This window comes from Erithacus rubecula (assembly GCF_903797595.1).
Source record: "Erithacus rubecula genome assembly, chromosome: 28".
Classification (NCBI taxonomy): domain Eukaryota; kingdom Metazoa; phylum Chordata; class Aves; order Passeriformes; family Muscicapidae; genus Erithacus; species Erithacus rubecula.
The window spans coordinates 4,619,219-4,636,992 of NC_136680.1; the positions used below are offsets into that span (position 1 = coordinate 4,619,219).

Below are 17,774 nucleotides of genomic sequence, written 5' to 3' on the forward strand. Positions count from 1 at the left end.
CTGCAGTCTCCCTGCAGCTCCTCAAATGCAGCCTCCCATATTTCCCAAAATTTTTATTTTCAGAGCAACCAAGCACACACAGGTACAGCCAGGTCAGCACTGCTGCAGCCCTGGGGGCCCAGAGGGCTGCTCACAAAAAGGCTCACAGCCCCAAGCTCATGGGATGTGAGGCTGGGCAATGCCATGTTCCCTTTTGTTGCTCCAAGGGCTGTGGCTCTGGGCCAGGCTGTGCCTGCAGAGCGATTCAAGGCAGCACCAGGAAAAAGCTGAGGCAGGTTCCCAGTTTGGTGCAACGTGTCTAATGGAGAGTTTGCACCCCAACAGGCCTCTGGCCAAGCCATGGGAGGAGGTGCCAGGAGTGTTCTGCCTCCAAGGCCGAGTCTGGGAGCTGCTGGGTATTCCTCAGGGGTGCCAGTGTACCCCACACACACAGGTGTGAAGGGTCAGTGCTGCTCTGGGGCTCTGCTGGCTGAGCTCTGGAGTTGAGCTGTGCTTCCTGCACTGTCCCTGCCTTGGGAAAGGCACGGTTGGTGAGTGTAAAAGTACAACAGTCAGTGACTGGGGGGGGGGAAACTTTCACATAGGGACCCCCCCCCGCACTAGCACAAGGCCAAGGTGAGGGATCCTGTGCAGCAGCAGGATAGGCACTGTTCAGGCACTGTGAGGTGGTGAGAGGTGACTGAAGGGGGAGAAGAGGTGCCCAAAGCATGGCACCACAGGCCTTGATGCTGCTCAGGCTGGCATCAGCCCCCAGTGTCCCACTGTGTCCTGAGTAAAACAAAAGAGGTGCAGACTTAGGCCCTGCTGAGGGCTCTGATGCAGGGCTGGGGCAGAAGGTAGCCAGTCCTGCCCCTGCAGCCCCAGGCTCGCTCCTGCCTGCTCCAGGCACGGTGGCTCAGAGGAAGATGGGCTGTTCCTGCCCTGTCAGCAGACGGTACGTGGAGGCTGGCATGGTCTTGATGTGTACCTAGGCAGAGACACAGATTAGAGACCCCAGCTGGAGCTGGTGCACAGCTCTCAGCCCAGCAGCTCCCTGGGGCCTGGCTCACCTCGCTGACCGCCTCGGTGAGGATCTGGATGATCCTGTCGTGCGGCGTGGCCACCACGCTCTGCCCGTTGATCTCGATGATGCGGTGCCCCACGCGCACGCCGCCCCGCTCCGCGATGCCCCCGCGCATCAGGCTGCAGATCTGGGAGCAGGGCGTGCTGTGAGGGCAGGGCTGTGCCCACAGCCCAGCCCTGTGCCACCACTGCTCCAAACCCTCACCCCCTATGGGCTCCTGGCCAGAGCTCTTGCCTGGGGTGCACACCTCCTCCAGTCCCTGGCAGGGACCTCCCTGGGCATTGCTGCCACCAGAGTGATGTGCTGAGCTGGGGCCAGGGCAGCCCCCAGGATTTTGTCCCCTGGCTGACAAGGCTGTGGTGCCCCACCCACTGAACCCTCCTGCCCCCCCCCCAGGCCTGGGCTGCAGAGACTGAGCTTCTCCTTGGGTCATCAGGAGAGACCCACATCTCCAGTCCTAGGGGGAGCAGTTGGTGTGCGAGGTATCACCCACCACTGAGCCCAGGAATGCACCTCTGCCTTCCCAAAAGGGTGACAGGAAAGCCCAGGGCAGAGAGTGGCTTGGGCACAGGAGACAACAGCAACTGCCACTGGGGTCACACCCAGAAAGCCAGGAAGAAGCCACCACCCTGAATGCAAACAGCTACAGAGCACCAAGTAGAGGGATACAACCATCAGTGCTGCAGACAGGAGGAGCTTTTTGCTGTGTACAGCAGAGCTGTGTGACCCCTTGGCCCAGGCAAGCACAGGGAGTGTGGGAGCTGGGTGCTGGTTCCTGGACACAGGCAGCTCTGCCTGCCCCTCAGGCAGAGCCTGGCCCAGCTCCAATCCCATGGGCACTCACCACACCGTTCTCAACACAGAAGCCCAGCTGGTACTTGGAGTCAGGGCGTCGGATGACAGCTGTGGTGACAGGGGGACAGTGCACAATGTTCAGTGTCACCTCGGTCTGGTGCTTCAGCTCCTGGAAGGAGGGATGGGGCTTGGTGAGATTTTGGAGAGCTATTCAGACTGTCTGAGGGGCAAAGCAGCACATGAGGGCTGAGGATTAGCAACCTGTTTTCAATGGGGCAACTCAGGCACACAAAGAGATACTGTGAATACTAATCCAGGGACAAGAACTTACAAACCCAGCCCAAGATATTCCTGCCCCTGAGGCTATGCTGTCCTTGCTTTTAGCTCCTTCCCATCCTAATGAGAGGTAAATGATGCAACAGGTTCCCTTCAGGACAGGTGCCTGCCTCCTCCTCCACCCTCCTTTTCAGGCAGGGCCACAGCAAGTACAGTCCCCAGCTTTGTCCCTGCCTTCCTCCAAGCACTCTGAGCAGGAACTGTCACAGTCTGCAGGGCAGGTATGACCTCTGCACACCTGCCTCCAAAGCTGGGGGTCCCAAAGGAATCCCAGTGTCACAGACACTCCCTCATCATCAGGCCAGTCCCCATCTCCCTCGTGGAGCAAGGCAGGAAGTCACCCAGCCCTGGCTGACCCGGATGATGCTCTGGCAGGTGCCCAGGGGCAGCCCCACCAGGCTGGTCCTGTTGACTGACATGAGGCGGTCCCCAATGCTCAGCTCTCCCGAGCGCTCCGCGGGGCCCCCGTGCATCAGGTTGGCGATGACCACGGTGGGCAGGATGGAGCCCCAGCCCGACTCCACAATGGCGATGCCCAAGATCTCCCCCTTCTGCTTCCGGATGCAGACCTGAGGGGAGAACAGCTGGGTTATGGTCATAACCTCCACCGGAGTCGTGGAGCACATGTCCCAGCCCACAGGGCTCACAGCTGGCTGGGATGGGCTCTGGTTTTGTAGAGAGCACCTCAGCTGCACAGGGAGCCACAGAGGTGCCAGCAGGTTCCCCACATAGTCCCCACCCCCCGGAGCAGCTCTTACGTCCTTGCAGTTCTCCTGCTGGGAGAAGTGGGTCAGCTCTGCATTGTACTGCTCCTGGTCCTCCAGGGCACGGCTGTACTGGCGTGGGCTCAGCTCGCTCGGGTCAATGCTGTTGGCCTCCAGGAAGCGCTGGTAAGCCACGCCAAACGCCTGCCCAATGGCCTGGGCAATGACCTGGGCCTGAGGAACAACGGGCCTATGGCTCAGGGCTGCAGCACACTGCTCCCAGTGCCCTGCAAGGCATGACTCCAGGACAGGAATCGTCCTTGGGAGCTCCAGGGTGTCCTGGCTCCTTCCCTGCCTGAATGGGCCCCTCCCCTCCACTTTGCTCACTGGGCCTCTGCACGACACAGAGATGCTCAGGCTGGGATCTTGCCCTCTCCTTTGTGGAGAGGGGGCGATCTCTGCTGCAGCCCCAGCCCATAACACCCAGTTATTACAGTGGAATGGCACTCAGGTCCCCAGGGCCACCCCCCCACCCTGGGGATCCGTGTGTTGCCTCACATCAGCTGAGTGGAAGACGTGGCAGATCATCTTGTAGAGCCGCTTCTCCTCCGCCGCCTCCGAGCGCCGCGGCAGCTTCCGGCGCGCCATGAGAACCACCAGGGAGCCGATGTCGGCAATGTAGGAGATGGTCTGCAGGGAGTGATCCATCATGGCCTCCTGGCAAGGGAACACACGCACAGAGTTCAGCCCTCTCGGGGCTGTCAGACCACGTGGGCAGCCATGAACCTGCTGGCACTGCAAGCAGGAAGGGTTTGGCCATGGTGCTGGTGGGCAGAAACCATGGCTGTACCAAAACCTACAAACAGATCCTTCATCAAGGACTCATTTGTGTCCTTGATGTTGCCAGGTGGCAAGACAGCTCTTCCCTCTTGCTGTAATGCATAAATTAATCCTGAGGCAAAGAGCTCTCCGGATTTCAAGCCTGGGTTCCCCAGATCCGGGGAACCCAGCAGCTCCACAGCGTACAGGTTGCATGGAAAGCCTTGTGCAGCCATACAGAGAGTCAAGGACATGACACAGGATGGCTATGAAGTGACATGTCCCCTTCCACATGGGTGTCCTCATCCATAGGCCATCACAGGCAAGACCCACCTGGTGTGGGAGCAAAGCTGAGATCCTGAGACCAAACAGGAATGTCGAAACAGCCACAGAGCCACGTGGTTACCACTGTTCCTGCTCACCTGAGTGTCAGCTGTGAGCACCTTGATCCTCTGTGTGGAGACAAACAGATCCACTTCTGTCATGGGCTGGGACTCCCCCTCAGGTGCCTGCAGAATGAGGGAGAGGTCACAGGACCCTGCTGGGGCCCAGCCCCACAGCCAGGTGCCCTCAGGCAGATCCTGAGCACCACCCCACATCCACAAGGGAGCAAGGCTTGGGGCTGCCATGGCCCCCATCCCTCCTGCACCTTGATCCTGTCCACCGCCTCCTGGGCCTGCGCCATGCGGACGCTGGTTGGGGGGTTCCTCTCTGAGGCCAGCTGCGTGGAGCCCAGGTACTTGGCCCCAAAAATCACACCATCCAGCAAGTCTTCTGGGTCACAAGGGCCTGGAACTGAGGTGTTGGGAGGGACTGAGCAGAGGCTGCTCCCCCACCTCTGAAACTGGGGGTACCAACGCCTGCTCCCTGTTAGCTGCCAGTCCTACACATGATGAAGCAGTTCAGTGCTTGGTACAAGGGCACCTGGCATCACTGGGGACCAGGGCTGCTTCCTCCTTCCCGTGGGAACACATGGCATCCCTTTCCCCCAAGGATACTCCCTCCCTGATCCCTGGCACACCTTTATTTCCTCAGCAAAGGCTCAAACAAGCCACGTGGAGCGTGGTGCACCCACTGTGGATGGGTGAAGAGCTGGCTGTTCCCTCCCCGAGCATCCCCATTCAGGGTCAGAGTAGCTGGGTCAAGACTCCTGAAAGCTCTTGCTGTGCAAGCACAGAAACAACTCACCCTCTTTGAAGGCTGGGCAGGATGATGAGGATCTCCTGTTCTGCAAAGCAATGAGAGAGTTAGGCTGGGCTGTGGCTAGGACCTCAGGGATTGAGCCTGCCTGGCCCTGGAGCAGTGGCCAGAGCAGAGGGTCCCTGGGGATGGGGGAAACAGCATAGGGTTCCAGGGTTGGACAGGGAGGAGTAGGGTCCTAGGCCTGTGGGGGTGCTAGTGCAGAGGAGGAGAGGATGACATAGGATCCCAGGACCAGAGGGGCTGTTTGGACCCACCGGCCTCTGCCCCAGGGCACACATGAATCAGCCAGCCATGCACGCATGCATTCAGGGCCAAAGCTGGTATCGAGGGTCTTGTCCAGGCAATCTCGCAGCACAAGGCCCTGTGAGACCTGAGGGAAGTCGTCCCTGGCTCTCCTTTGTCCCCATCCCAGACCCAGGAGGGATCAGAGCCAAGGGGCGTGTCCTGGCTCCTGCTGCCCCATCGCAGCCCAAGGCACAGTGCACTCACAGTCACAGCGCCCTGGGGCGGTTGCTCTGTCCCGGGGGCCAGAGCAGAAGGCAGGGCTGCCCACGCCAGCTCCGGGGACCCTTCCTGAGCACCCTCGCAGGCAGATTCGTCCTCACAAAGCCCCTCTCCATAACAGCAGCTGCCAGAATGTTCTCCCTCCGAGCTCTCTGGCCTCCTCAGCCCTTCGGGCTTCTCCACAGTGGCTGGCTCCTCCTGAGCCTGCAGCACCTCCAGGTTGGTCCCAGCCAGGACATCGGAGTGGGCCAAGGGGGTCTCGGCATCAGCCGCGGGCAGCCCCCCCTCGTAGCACAGGAGGCTCAGCAAGTCCTCCCGGCCAGCCTCGGCCAAGAGCAGCCCGTGGCAGGGCCGCTCGCAGGCGGAGTGCTGGGGGCAGCAGGGCGGCATGGCCAGGCCCCGGCCCGTGGCCACGTGCAGCGGGCACGGCCGGCACCTGCCCGGGCACTGCCCGCGGCCCCGGCGGGCACCAGCGCCCGAGGGGCACGGCGAGCCCTGCTCTGGGGCGGACGAGCGGTCGCGGAGGTTGGGGTCAAGGGTCTCGAGCTGAGCCAGCAGCCCCTGGATCTCCGAGGGTTCGTCCTCCACATCCTCGCTCCACTCGGTGCTGCCCGGGCGGGCGCGGGGCTCGGGGGTCTCATCCAGCTCCATGCCCGCGGGGTCGGCGCTGCCGGGGGCCCGAGAGGCGCTCCCGGCGCTGGACTCCCAGCGGGCAGAGTCCTGCGGCGACTCGGGCACCGCCTCCGCTGCCATCGCTCTTCCCGAGCCCCGGCACAGTTCGGTCCGTCCGCCCGCGCCTCCCGCCAGCTCCGGGGCTGCGGCGGGCCCCGACGCCTCCGGCCCGGAGCCGCTGCCGGGCTGCGGGGCCGTACGGCACGGCTCCTCCGGCCGCCCGCCACCCGCACAGCGCCCGGGGGTGTCCGGCCCGTTCTCCGTGTCCATGGCCCGCGGCTCCGCGGCGTCATCGCTGCCGCCGCCGGGGGCGGGAAGCGCGGCTCCCTGGCAGTCCATGGCGGTGCCGCTCTCCATGAGCCGGCAGCCCGGGAGGGACCCGGCCAGCCGGACTCAGGCACCACCGGCGCCTCCGCCCGGGACGGGACGGGACGGGACGGTCCCCACGTCGTTTCCGCCGGCCCCGCGCAGGCGCGGCCCCGCCCCGCTCCCGCCGTGCCCCGCGCCCATCCATGGCCGCCCGGGGGCTGCTGCGGGCGGCGGGAGCTGCGCTCCGCGCCCCGGCCCGCGCCTACGCCAAGAAACCCGGTGAGGCTGCACGAGCACCGGCCCCGGCCCCGGCCCGCGCTCCTCGGTCCCGGCCCAATGTGTCCCCCCGTGTATCGCTCTGTCCCTCCGTGTCCTGGTGCCGCGCTTCTCGCCCCTGATATCGGCTCTCCCCGCGTCCTGGTCCCCGGGCTCGGCTCCGCGCCCTCCCCGGTGGCGCTGCCGCCTCAGCTCCGTTCCTCGTGCCCCCCACGCCCCCCCGGCCCCTGTTCGCGCCCTGCGATGCCGCTGCCCTCGAGTCCCCATCCCTTCCCCTGTCTGCGTCCTTGTGCCCCGGCACACCCCTTGCCCTCACCCTGCCCTCACCCTGCCCTTTCCCCCACAGCCGCCAAGCCCAAGGGCAAGGGGGCGCCGAAGGAGGTGTTGAAGGGGCCGGAGGTGTGCACGGACCCCACCATGCTCGCCACCCACGCCATGGGGGTCAACTACTTCAAGGAGGGTCCGGAGGTGGCCCTGAAGCCCGAGTCCGAGTACCCCGACTGGTGCGTGCTGCCCATTCCCTTCTGTGTCCCAACAGAGGTGCCATTCCAGGGGCACAGAGCTGTGTAAGAGGGACAGGGAAGCGTTCTGTGAGGAGGCAGACTACTCCTCTGCAATCCAAACACCTTCCCCAGGATCAGGAGACAGGAGTGGGTGCACTGTGGATGTGGGGTGAAGGTTCTGCACATCCTGGTCACTCATGTCCATTGTTCCTTCTGGTGTTTGTCCCTTTGTCCTCCTTGCTGCGGCCTCACATCCTCTGCATTCACCCCCAGGCTGTTTAAGATCCACCTCGGGCCCCCCAAGAAGCTGGAGGAGCTGGACCCTGACTCGCTCGAGTATTGGAGGCGCCTGCGGAAGTACAACACATGGCAGCGCAACAGGTTGAAGAAGGGCAAGAAGCTGTAGGTGCTGCTGAGCTTGGGGCTTCTCCGTGTGCCAGCACAGAGATGGCACTGGGACCTGCCCTGGCTTTTGATCTCTTCTCCTTTCTGTAAATAAAAAATAAATCTCTAGTGAGGCTGATACCTGTTATAAAGGCTGTGACAAACAAAGACACTGTGCAAACTTGGTGCAGGTCCCTTCCATGCCAAGGGCTGAGGCAACACAGGCCACAAGGTCTCAATGTGTTTGTTAAGACAGGCTCAGGTTCTTGGTCGTAGAGAGAGCTCACACTGCACACGGGACCTCCCTGCTCCATCACCAGCTGTGCCACAGCAGATGGGGCTGAGGGCTCCGTAGGGATGTGGGGTGGGAAATGACACACCCATGTCACTGTGTCCCTGGCCGGTGGATCTTGGGCCCTGAGCAGCCTGTGCTCCCCGGGGCTGGAAGGAGGAGGGGCAGGCTTTGGCAGTGCTGTGGGGCAGCAGGCAAGGTGAGGGAGGGAACATGGTGGCCCTTTGCAGTGCCATCTGACGTCAAGCTCTCCTTTTTTCCAGCAGCAGGAGCAGTGGTGCTGGGATGCCAGGGATTGGCTGGGCTAGATGGTGAAGGCAGGGTCTTCCCCACAGCAGTGGGGGCCTCACTGACCTATCTCTGCTTCTCCTTGGGCAAAGCCCAGCACAGCAGCTTCCACTGGCCTTGGTTCTACAAGTGTGTTGGCACACCTGGCTGAGAGATGCCTCAGTCCACCTCCACTCTGGACTCTGCCCTGCAGCTCCTTCTGAGCTTGAATCAGGCTCAGGGGAAAAGAGGCACCTGTGGGGTTCCTGCAGTGAGGAAGGGACAGTGGAGCCTCTGCCTGGCCTGGTGTTGGCCCTGCTGCTGTGTGCCCTGTGACAGGGCCAGGCTGTGCCCAGCTCCCCCAGTGCTGTGTGCCCTGTAACAGGGCCAGGCTGTGCCCAGTGTCCCAGTGCTGTGTGCCCTGTTACAGGGCTCAGGCTGTGCCCAGTGTCCCAGTGCTGTGTGCCCTGTGACAGGGCCAGGCTGTGCCCAGTGTCCCAGTGCTGTGTGCTCTGTGACAGGGCCAGGCTGTGCCCAGTGTCCCAGTGCTGTGTGCACTGTGACAGGGCCAGGCTGTGCCCAGTGTCCCAGTGCTGTGTGCCCTGTGACAGGGCCAGGCTGTGCCCAGTGTCCCAGTGCTGTGTGCTCTGTGACAGGGCCAGGCTGTGCCCAGTGTCCCCCAGTGCTGTGTGCCCTGTGACAGGGCCAGGCTGTGCCCAGTGTCCCAGTGCTGTGTGCTCTGTGACAGGGCCAGGCTGTGCCCAGTGTCCCCCAGTGCTGTGTGCCCTGTGACAGGGCCAGGCTGTGCCCAGTGTCCCCCAGTGCTGTGTGCCCTGTAACAGGCCCAGGCTGTGCCCAGCTCCCCAGTGCTGTGTGCCCTGTGACAGGGCCAGGCTGTGCCCAGTGTCCCAGTGCTGTGTGCCCTGTGACAGGGCCAGGCTGTGCCCAGTGTCCCAGTGCTGTGTGCCCTGTGACAGGGCCAGGCTGTGCCCAGTGTCCCCCAGTGCTGTGTGCTCTGTGACAGGGCCAGGCTGTGCCCAGTTCCTCAGTGCTGTGTGCCCTGTGACAGGCCCAGGCTGTGCCCAGTGTCCCAGTGCTGTGTGCCCTGTGACAGGCCCAGGCTGTGCCCAGTGTCCCAGTGCTGTGTGCCCTGTGACAGGCCCAGGCTGTGCCCAGTGTCCCCCAGTGCTGTGTGCCCTGTAACAGGCCCAGGCTGTGCCCAGCTCCCCCGGGGCTGTGGGCGGGGTGGCAGCTTTACTCCCACACACTGCACAACAGGAAGGAAGAGGGAGGGAAGCAGAAGTGCTGTGCTGCATGCAGCACGGGGGCCTGGGGGAGATTTTGGGCTGAACGCTCATTTCCTCTGTGTGGGACTCAGTGCACACCCTCGGGGCTGATGGGGCTCGGCCATACCCCGTGGTGAGTGCCACGTGGTGTGTCCAGATCCCAAATCCAGCAGCAGGTGAGCAGACGGAGCACCTGGGTCCCTCTCCTCTGTCTTGGAGCCCCCTGCTTGGGTAAGTGTCACTCAGCTGTTCTGGGCTACTCAGTCCTGGAGACAAGGGCCTTTCTGGGGTGGATTGTTGGAAAGTGACCTGAGGGGAGGAGGAGGAGGGAGCTGGCCCTGTCCGGGTGGTTCATGTCACACTGAAACCTTTCCCGGGATTCAAGGCAAGCTGAGCTGGGTCCCAGTCCCAAGATCCCCATGTACCCTATGCTGACCCCCCTCTAGGCCCCTCATGATGGCTCCAGAGCCACCGTACAGATAGCAAGAGGGCTGCTGCTGGCCCACTGGGGCCTCTGGCAGAAGGAGAAGGGTACTGGGGCCGCATTCTCTGTGTCACTTTACAGGGCAAAGAAGGTGATGGGGGCCATGCCCTCTTTCTAGTTCTTTGGACCCCCCCATTCCATGAAGGTCCCTTTCATGGGGCTGGGCTAAGGTACCCAGGCTCCATGCCCAAGGCTGTGGGGGTGAGCAGGGTCCCCTGTCCTACCCAGCTCCCAGAATGGGAGTGTGTGTCACTCCTGGCCGGCTGCTGGTGGCCAGATCCAGCCCAGCCAGGTTCCAGCACCTCCTCAGGCTGCTGCCGGGAGGTGTCCTGACATCAGGGCTCTCACTGTTCTCCCCTGGAAGTCACCCTGTGCCCAGAGGGGTCCGGTGGGGCACGGGTGCCTGTCACCCCGTCACCCCCCGACAGGCGGTCCCCTGGGCGTCCCCAGGCGGGATGGGGGACTGGAGCATGCCCATCGGCTCGCTGGGCGAGGAGGTGGTGGCGCGGCTGTGTGAGCTGCTGGATAACGCGGGTCGGGGCTGGCGCAAGCTGGCCGAGCTGGCCGGGGCCGAGAAGCGCTTCAAGTGCAGGTAGGGCTGGGGAGCCGTGCCGGGGCTGTCCCCACGGCGCTCCAAAGCGCACGGGGCTCGGCTCTGAGCGAGGGGCGCACGGCTCAGCCCCCCCGGGCTGGGGCCCCGCCGAGGCCCCGGCAGGGACGGGCTGTGCCGCTGACGGCCGCGGCGCTTGCAGCGCGGAGGAGCTGGAGATGTGCTCGCTGAAGGTGCTGGAGCCCCGCGGCAGCCCCACACAGTGCCTGCTGCAGCTCCTGGCCGAGCGCGACTGCACCCTCAGGTACCTGCTGGGCTGCCTGGAGCGCATGGGGCACGAACAGGCCTGCCGGGTCCTCAGCGCCGCCGGTACGGACCGCGGGAACCGGGGCAGCGCCGGGGGCACGGCCTCAGCAAGGGGAAATGGGCATGGGGGAGGAACAGCAATTCCTGCTGGGGGTCTTGCTCTGGTAGAGAGGTCCTGGGCAGGGAGGGTGGGGTGGGATGGATGCAGCAGGATGAGATAGGATAGGATGTGGTGGGATGGGATGGAATGGGATGGGATGGGATGGGATGGGATGGGATGGGATGGACTAGGATAGGATAGGATAGGATAGGATAGGATAGGATAGGATAGGATAGGATAGGATAGGATAGGATAGGATAGGATAGGATAGGATAGGATAGGATAGGATAGGATAGGATAGGATAGGGTGGCATGGAATAGACTGAAACAAGATGACATGCATAGATGGGATAGTACTGAATATGCCAATGGGACAAAGTTGATGAGATGGTTGGGACAGGACAGAGGTGTGGGATGTGATAGGATGGGCTGGGGGGCAAGAATCTGTTGTGGGTGGGGATGGGACTGGATGGTATGGGGTAGTGCAGGACAGGGGACTCAGCCAGCCCAGAGTGGTCTCTCCTCTCCTGCAGTCCAGGATGTGATTCGCATCACGGTACAGCCGGAGTCACAGGTGGCAGCAGAGGGGACACAGGTGTCCCTGACCTGCTGTGCGACTGGCCCACCTGGGCTTGTGTACCAGTGGTTCCGTGGGAGGCAGGAGGTGAGGTCCTGCTGTGCCACCCTGAGCAGGGCCCCTGCACCCTGCCCACGGTGAGGGACCCGCACGGGTAAGGGAGCTCATTACTCCTTGGCCTCCTCCTGTCTTGTAGGTGCCTGGAGCCACATCCCCAGAGCTGGTGATCGACACAGCCAGCCCAGGGGGCCAGCCTGAGTGGTATATCTGCCGGGTGAACTGTGGGGCCACCTTCACCTTCTCCAGGTGGGCTCATGTCCAGGTGGAGAAGAGCAACAGCCCCAGATCAGGTGGGTCTCAAGATCTCTGTCCCTGGGCAGGCAACTATGGGGAACCACTTGCCTGATGGGGACATCTGCAGGCACTTCTCACCCCACCAGGACATGGATGAGTCCTGAGTGATGCCATTTGCCATGTAAAGCCCTGGCTCATCTGTGAAAGTCTCTGGGCTTGCTGGGGTGATGGTGTCTGCAGAGGAGCCACATGCCCTATGTCCTTATGCCTGCTGCCTCTTGCCATCCATGGGTGCTAGGGCCTGTGGATGAAGAATGTGGAGCCTGGGGCAGCTCTGCAGAATGCTAGGCTAGGTGCCTAATTTGCCACTCTTCCTTCCCCAGCCAGTGGCTACTGCCCGACCATGGCAGGGCTGCAGATCCTGCGGCAGCCGCGGCCGTGCTGCCTGGCCGAGGGGGACACGCTGGTGCTGGAGTGCAGAGCCATTGGCAACCCCCCACCCCAGTACCAGTGGTTCAGGAACCGGCGCCCCGTGGAAGGGGCACAGGCACCTCAGCTCCAGGTATGGAGGGACCTCTGGCATGGTACAGCATGGCATAGCATGGCACAGTGTGGCATAGTGCAGCATGGTCTGGCACACTGCCCCATCTTCCTGCTCCGTCCTGCTGGCAGGTGAAGCTGGTGACAACTGCCGAGCGGGGCAGCTACTCCTGCCGTGTGTTCAACCTCTTCCATGAGATGTGGAGCCAGGAGGTGGATGTAGAGATTGGTGAGGGCCCCAGACAAACCTCTGTGACCCCTCCACCTGCTCTGTTCCCAGTAAAGCCCTCATGGCTGCTCCACAGTTTTGGGGGAACTGCAGCCCATGTTGGGAGGTGATGCATAGGGTCCCTGACATCTCCTCTTCCACAGGCCCACGGCTCTTCACCTCTGGAGGCTCCTGGCAGGAGGGGGATGGAGGTAGGTAGGGGCACAGTGGACAGGTATGTGCTACTTTGCCCACCTTGCTCCCCTGCTACTGGACAGCCATGGTACAGCATTTCTCTCTTCCCAGGCTCCCCAGAGCATGACAGCCCTGGACAGCTGTATGGTAAGAGCCTGCCCAGAAGGGGCTGGTGGCCCTGGGGGGCTCTGATTGTTGCCACTGTTATCACTGTCACCCCATAAGACTTGGCCATGCTTTGGGTGCAGCATACTGGAAGAGCAGCCCAGCCCCAACCCAAATTAGGAGAGCAGATCAGCACCTTTACCCTCAACCCAAAACCCCAACCCTAACCCTTATCCATAACCCGAGGGATCAGCAAGGCAGAGATGCCATGGGTACCTTGGTACCCAGGGACAGTGATGTGGGCCAGAGCTGGGTGTTACCTCTGTGGGCAACATGGAGAGCAGGTGTGTCTGTTACAACAGTCTGTTACAACTCTGTTACACCACCTCCCTCCCCTGTCCTTGCAGCCACGGACAAAGTGGCGCTGCTGATCGGCAACATGCACTACCTGCACCACAAGCAGCTGCAGGCGCCCATCGTGGATGTTCACGCCCTCGGTGCCCTCCTCCGCCAGCTCGACTTCAAGGTGGTGTCACTGCTGGACCTACGCAAGGCCGAGATGCAGATGGCTGTCGATGAGTTCCTCCTGCTCCTTGACAAGGGTGTCTACGGTGCGACAGCACCTGCCAGGCTGGCTCCAGCGCAGGGGAGCTGGGTGGCTTTATGCTGGTGGAGTCTAGGGGTGCAGCCAGGCAAGAAGCCGGTGCTGGCACGTCAGGAGATGTCACTATGTCACCTGCCCTCTGTTTCCCCAGCAGGTTTACTCTACTATGCTGGGCACGGGTATGAAAATTTTGGCAACAGCTTCATGGTGCCCATTGATGCGCCCAGCGCCTACACGTCAGAGCACTGCCTGTGTGTGCAGCGGGTGCTGCGGGAGATGCAGCAGCGCCGCACCGGCCTCAACATCTTCCTGCTTGACATGTGCCGCAAGAGGTGACCCGCCCTGCCACCAGCCTGGGGACAGGCTGCCAGTCGGGGAGAGCCAGCATAGGGAACTGGGGGCGGTGGTTGGGGGTGGTGGCTCCTGGGGGAGGGGAATGTGGCACCCCTAGGGTCCCATCTAAACTAATTGTCTTTGTCTAAATTCCCCAAGACTTCACTGCCCCTATGAGCTAGCAAATGCTATAATGGGTGGGCAGAGGGGCACAGAGCGGCCCTCAAGGTCTGGTGTGGGTGGCTTTGGGGTGGGTTTTGAGGGAGGACATATTCTCACTCTGTCCAGCTTCTCTTTTTTTCTCTTGCAGGAACCTCAATGATGACATAATTCCGCAGGTTGGGGCACTGGAGGTCACGGCCAACATCGTCTTTGGCTATGCCACGTGGGTCCCCTCCCACCATCCCCTGGCATGGGCAGTGGGGCTGAGTCTCCCTGCCTAGCTCAGGGCAGGGCAGGGGCTCAGACCCCCACGCCAGCATCCCTCCACCCTTGATGTTGGAGAGGTTGGGGAGCAGCAGTCCCTAGTCCCTCACAGAGCAGGGAGGTGCCCATGGCACTGCTTGGCTTTTGACAGCACCTTCTGGCATGAAGCTCCAAGACTCCTCCAGGGCACAGGGGTTTGGGTTGGTGATGCTTTAAGCATCCAGCATCTAGCCATGCTCTCACCTGTCCCCAGCACAGTGAACAGATAGTGTGGTGGGAACAGGAAGAGCGCTGGACACCCAGCTCAGGCTTCCTCAGAGCTGTCATCCTTTTGGGAGCCAATTCCCAGGGAGTGCCAGACCCCATGCCAGATCCAGCCACTGCCCTGTCCCCGCAGGTGTGCGGATGCTGAAGCCTATGAGCTGAGCCAGGGTGAGCTCTCCAATGGCATCTTCGTCACCTTCCTCAAGCGTTGGCTGCTGGAGGATGAGAAGATCACGGTGCTACTGGACAAGGTGGCCGAGGGTGAGTGAGCAGTGGGGAACAAGGATCCCCCTGGTGGCCCCTGCCAACCCTCTGTGCCCCTGCAGACATGGGCACTCTGGAGATCACGCGGGGACGGCAGGCCCTGGAGCTTCGCAGCAACCTCTCCGAGAGACGGGCTCTGACAGACCCCATCCGCCCTCCAGGCCAGGATGAGTCCTCTGCCAGGAACCTGCAGTGGGCCAAGGCTCACAGTGAGTCATGGCCACCCTGTCCCAAGCTGGCATCTAGAGGGAGGACAGCCCAGGAGCAGAGAGGTTGTGAACCACATCTGCTGGGTTCCTCCCACCTGGAGGAGAAACTGCTGGCACAGAGCCACCAGCCTGGAAACAGCAGCACCATGCTGGCACCCCTGACCTCACCTGTGGGTACAGCTCCAGCCCTGAGCCCCTGCAGGTCCCAGCCCTGTGCTCCCTGTCCCCTCCCCAGTCTTGCCCGAGAGCCGGCACCTCCGCTTCGAGTGCGGTGTCACCGTCCAGCTGGGCTTCGCGGCCGAGTTCTCCAACATTATGATCATCTACACACGTGTGGTCGCCGCCCCCAAGGACATCACCAAGTGTGAGGCCCGGCTCACTGATATTCCTGAGGTGGGAGCAGCTGCTGAAGCCCCCATCAGGGCAATGCTGGGGAACGGGGGGGAAGCTGTGGTGGTTTTCACGAGGATGCTGTCCATGGCAGGAGTTGGATGTGGACCTCAAATGCACCAACAAGGAGAGCCCAGAGGAGTTGGGCAGCCCATTGGCGCCTGTCTGGAGCCTCGGCTGCCCCTCCTGCTGCCTCTACAGCCGGATCTGTGGCTTGCAGAAGCTGCGGGTAAGAGCCGTGGTGGTCAGGGGCTGGTGGAGCCGGGGGCACAGTGTGACCCTGGCCATGGCAGGACAGGAGCCCATATGCTGGTGTCCCTGCAGCAGGAGCTGGCCTTCACCGTGTACCTGCAGTACCGCTACCAGGGCATGGATGACTTTGTGGAGGAGCGGCAGCGGGTGAACGTGGGGCGGCCGCTCATCGCCAAGCTCAACCTGCAGCGGGCAGCCTCCCCCTCACCACCCCACAGCCCCCTCTTTTCCTCTCCCCCTGGGAGCTGGGGCGTGGGGGAGAGCTCATGGGTCAACACCCCTGAGGAGAACCTGAGCCCGGAGGGCCCCAGCTCCCACACCCTGTAGAGGGACAATGAGGCACCCCCACACCCCCCATCCCTCTGTCCTGCTGGGGGCCGGGGGATGGAGGGGGTGGAGGTGACATGCACGCAGGCTGGGCTCCCTCCTGGGCTGTGCCAAGGGGTGCAGTCTCACAGCACAGCATGACTGGGACTGTGGGCCCCACCCCACGTCCCTGGCATGGCAATGTCACCCCCACATCCCTGGGCAGTGCCAGCCCCATGTCCCAGGCCACCAGCAGGCAGCGCCTGGGGCACAGTGCCCAGGGACCACGGCTCAGCGGGCTCGAGGCGTCGTGCCGGGGCAGGGCTAGGTTCGTTCAGGCTTGGGAGAAATAGAGAGAAATAAGCAGCTTAGGGGGCAAATCCCGCGGGAGGAGATTACAGGGGGTGGGAGCGGGAGGGCTCCTGTTCGGCCACGAGGGTGTGGGGGCACCAGGGGGTGCTCCCAGTAGCGCCTGCTCCTCACTGTACGTCCCTAGGAACCGGCCCCATCCGGGCAGTGAGCGGTTTCAGGACAGGATTGGTATCTAAGGAGGAGAGAAATGCCTTTTTGCTTGGATTTTTCCCACACAAACCGCCACATGCTGGGGCAGGCTCCAGCGGGTAAACACGACGAAAATGCCAATAAAGTTGTCCGGACAGGCGCCTCGGCGCTTCTGCGCCCACCCCGCGCTTAAATGGTATTTTTGGGGTCAGAAATTTTGCCCGTTCCTGCGGGAGGTGCAGCGCAGCACTGGGTGCACCCACAGGAGGGAAGGGGCACACCACGCGAGGGTACCCCGACATTCCCTGTGCCACCCCGTGGAATACAGCTCATTTCCGTGATTCGCACAATCCCCCACTCCAAGGACCCGGGGAGAAGCATCCTCGTCCCGGGGCCCCTCCGCTCTGGGGCGGCGGTTGCGGGGCCGGGCTGGGGGAGCACCCTCGCCCCAATTAGGCTCCGATCAAACGAGCCGGGGGTGCGGCGCTGCCGCTCCCAGCGCCAGCCGGCCTTTGTTGGCGCTCGGGAGGCCGAGGGGTGCCCCGGGCTGGCGCCAGCCTCGGCAATTATGTCATGTGAAAAGCGCAGCCCCCATTGAGCGCGTCCCGTCCCCCGGATCAAACCCCATTACTTCCGCAGCCGTTGCTTCATTATCTGCTCGCCTCGGCCGGGGCTCTTCACCCCATTAGCTGGGCCGGGGAGCCGGGGAGCATCGATTATGCGTTTAATGGGTTGTTAAAGGTTTAATTGCCGCTAACGAAACAGACGAGCAACAGCAGCCGGGGGACGGGGCACAAGGAGAAGGGTCTTGCCGGGGTCAGTGCCTCGCCTGGCCCGCTGGCATCCCGGCCAGACCCGCCCGACCCCGGGGCTCTGCAGACGGCAGAGTCCGGCCCCAGGGGGTTTGGCTCGGGGTGAGACCCCGGGCTGGGGGGCTGCAGGCGGGGCGCTGGCAGTGAGCGGGGTCTGGGCCGGGGGCCGCGGTGGGGATGGAGCTGCCCCAGCACAGTCCTGGCTGGGGGCTGGTGTCAGGTCCGAAGTGGGAAGATTTTCTGGTGAAACATTTTGGTGGAGAGAGGATTGTCCTTCATCTGGCTCCTCCAGGGACTGGGGCACCCTAGGAATCTAGGACTCCTGTGGAGATTCCAGGGACCTGGGGCACCTGCTCACCCAGGGATAAGTCCCTCTGTCTTACTGTCCCAGCTGTCCTTAAGCACCTCAAAGCCACGGTGGACTCAGTCGTGCCCTGGGGCCATGCTGGCCTTTGCTATGGGTGAGGGTGCTGGTGGCACTGGCTGTGCCCCAAGCTCCAGCAGGTGGACAGATGGGGTCCCCCAGAGCTGCAAAGCCACTCTGGGGACCCACAAGGGCTCGGCCTTGTCACCTTGTCACCACCACCCAGATCCCACCTGGCAGGAAACACTGGCAAGGGGTAAGCCAGATCAGGTCACCT

General features: G+C 62.7%; 3 protein-coding genes across 3 annotated transcripts; 2 read left to right on the forward strand and 1 right to left on the reverse strand.

The window, feature by feature from the left end:
* Window positions 1–30: 30 nt before the first annotated feature.
* On the reverse strand, window positions 31–6,554 carry APBA3 (amyloid beta precursor protein binding family A member 3). Its single transcript, XM_079328271.1, has 10 exons — window positions 5,410–6,554; window positions 4,906–4,945; window positions 4,367–4,512; window positions 4,140–4,226; window positions 3,457–3,615; window positions 2,953–3,132; window positions 2,551–2,763; window positions 1,908–2,027; window positions 1,050–1,190; window positions 31–967 (listed from the first exon to the last, which is right to left on the reverse strand). The coding sequence occupies exons 1-10, from the start codon at window positions 6,451–6,453 to the stop codon at window positions 896–898; spliced, it is 2,202 nt and encodes a 733-aa protein (XP_079184397.1). The 5' UTR covers window positions 6,454–6,554; the 3' UTR covers window positions 31–895.
* MRPL54 (mitochondrial ribosomal protein L54) lies at window positions 6,526–7,707 on the forward strand. Its single transcript, XM_079328272.1, has 3 exons — window positions 6,526–6,684; window positions 7,028–7,184; window positions 7,458–7,707. Exons 1-3 carry the CDS (start codon window positions 6,609–6,611, stop codon window positions 7,588–7,590), a joined length of 366 nt encoding a protein of 121 aa, XP_079184398.1. The 5' UTR covers window positions 6,526–6,608; the 3' UTR covers window positions 7,591–7,707.
* Window positions 7,708–9,663: 1,956 nt separating this feature from the next.
* On the forward strand, window positions 9,664–16,555 carry LOC306813168 (mucosa-associated lymphoid tissue lymphoma translocation protein 1 homolog). Its single transcript, XM_079328356.1, is given in 17 exon segments — window positions 9,664–10,489; window positions 10,650–10,816; window positions 11,387–11,517; window positions 11,627–11,784; window positions 12,108–12,192; window positions 12,194–12,286; window positions 12,397–12,493; window positions 12,637–12,684; window positions 12,779–12,814; window positions 13,180–13,383; window positions 13,531–13,708; window positions 14,020–14,094; window positions 14,533–14,660; window positions 14,726–14,872; window positions 15,108–15,265; window positions 15,357–15,491; window positions 15,587–16,555. Coding segments are annotated over 17 exon segments (2,451 nt in total). The 5' UTR covers window positions 9,664–10,133; the 3' UTR covers window positions 15,842–16,555.
* The last annotated feature ends 1,219 nt before the right edge of the window (window positions 16,556–17,774 follow it).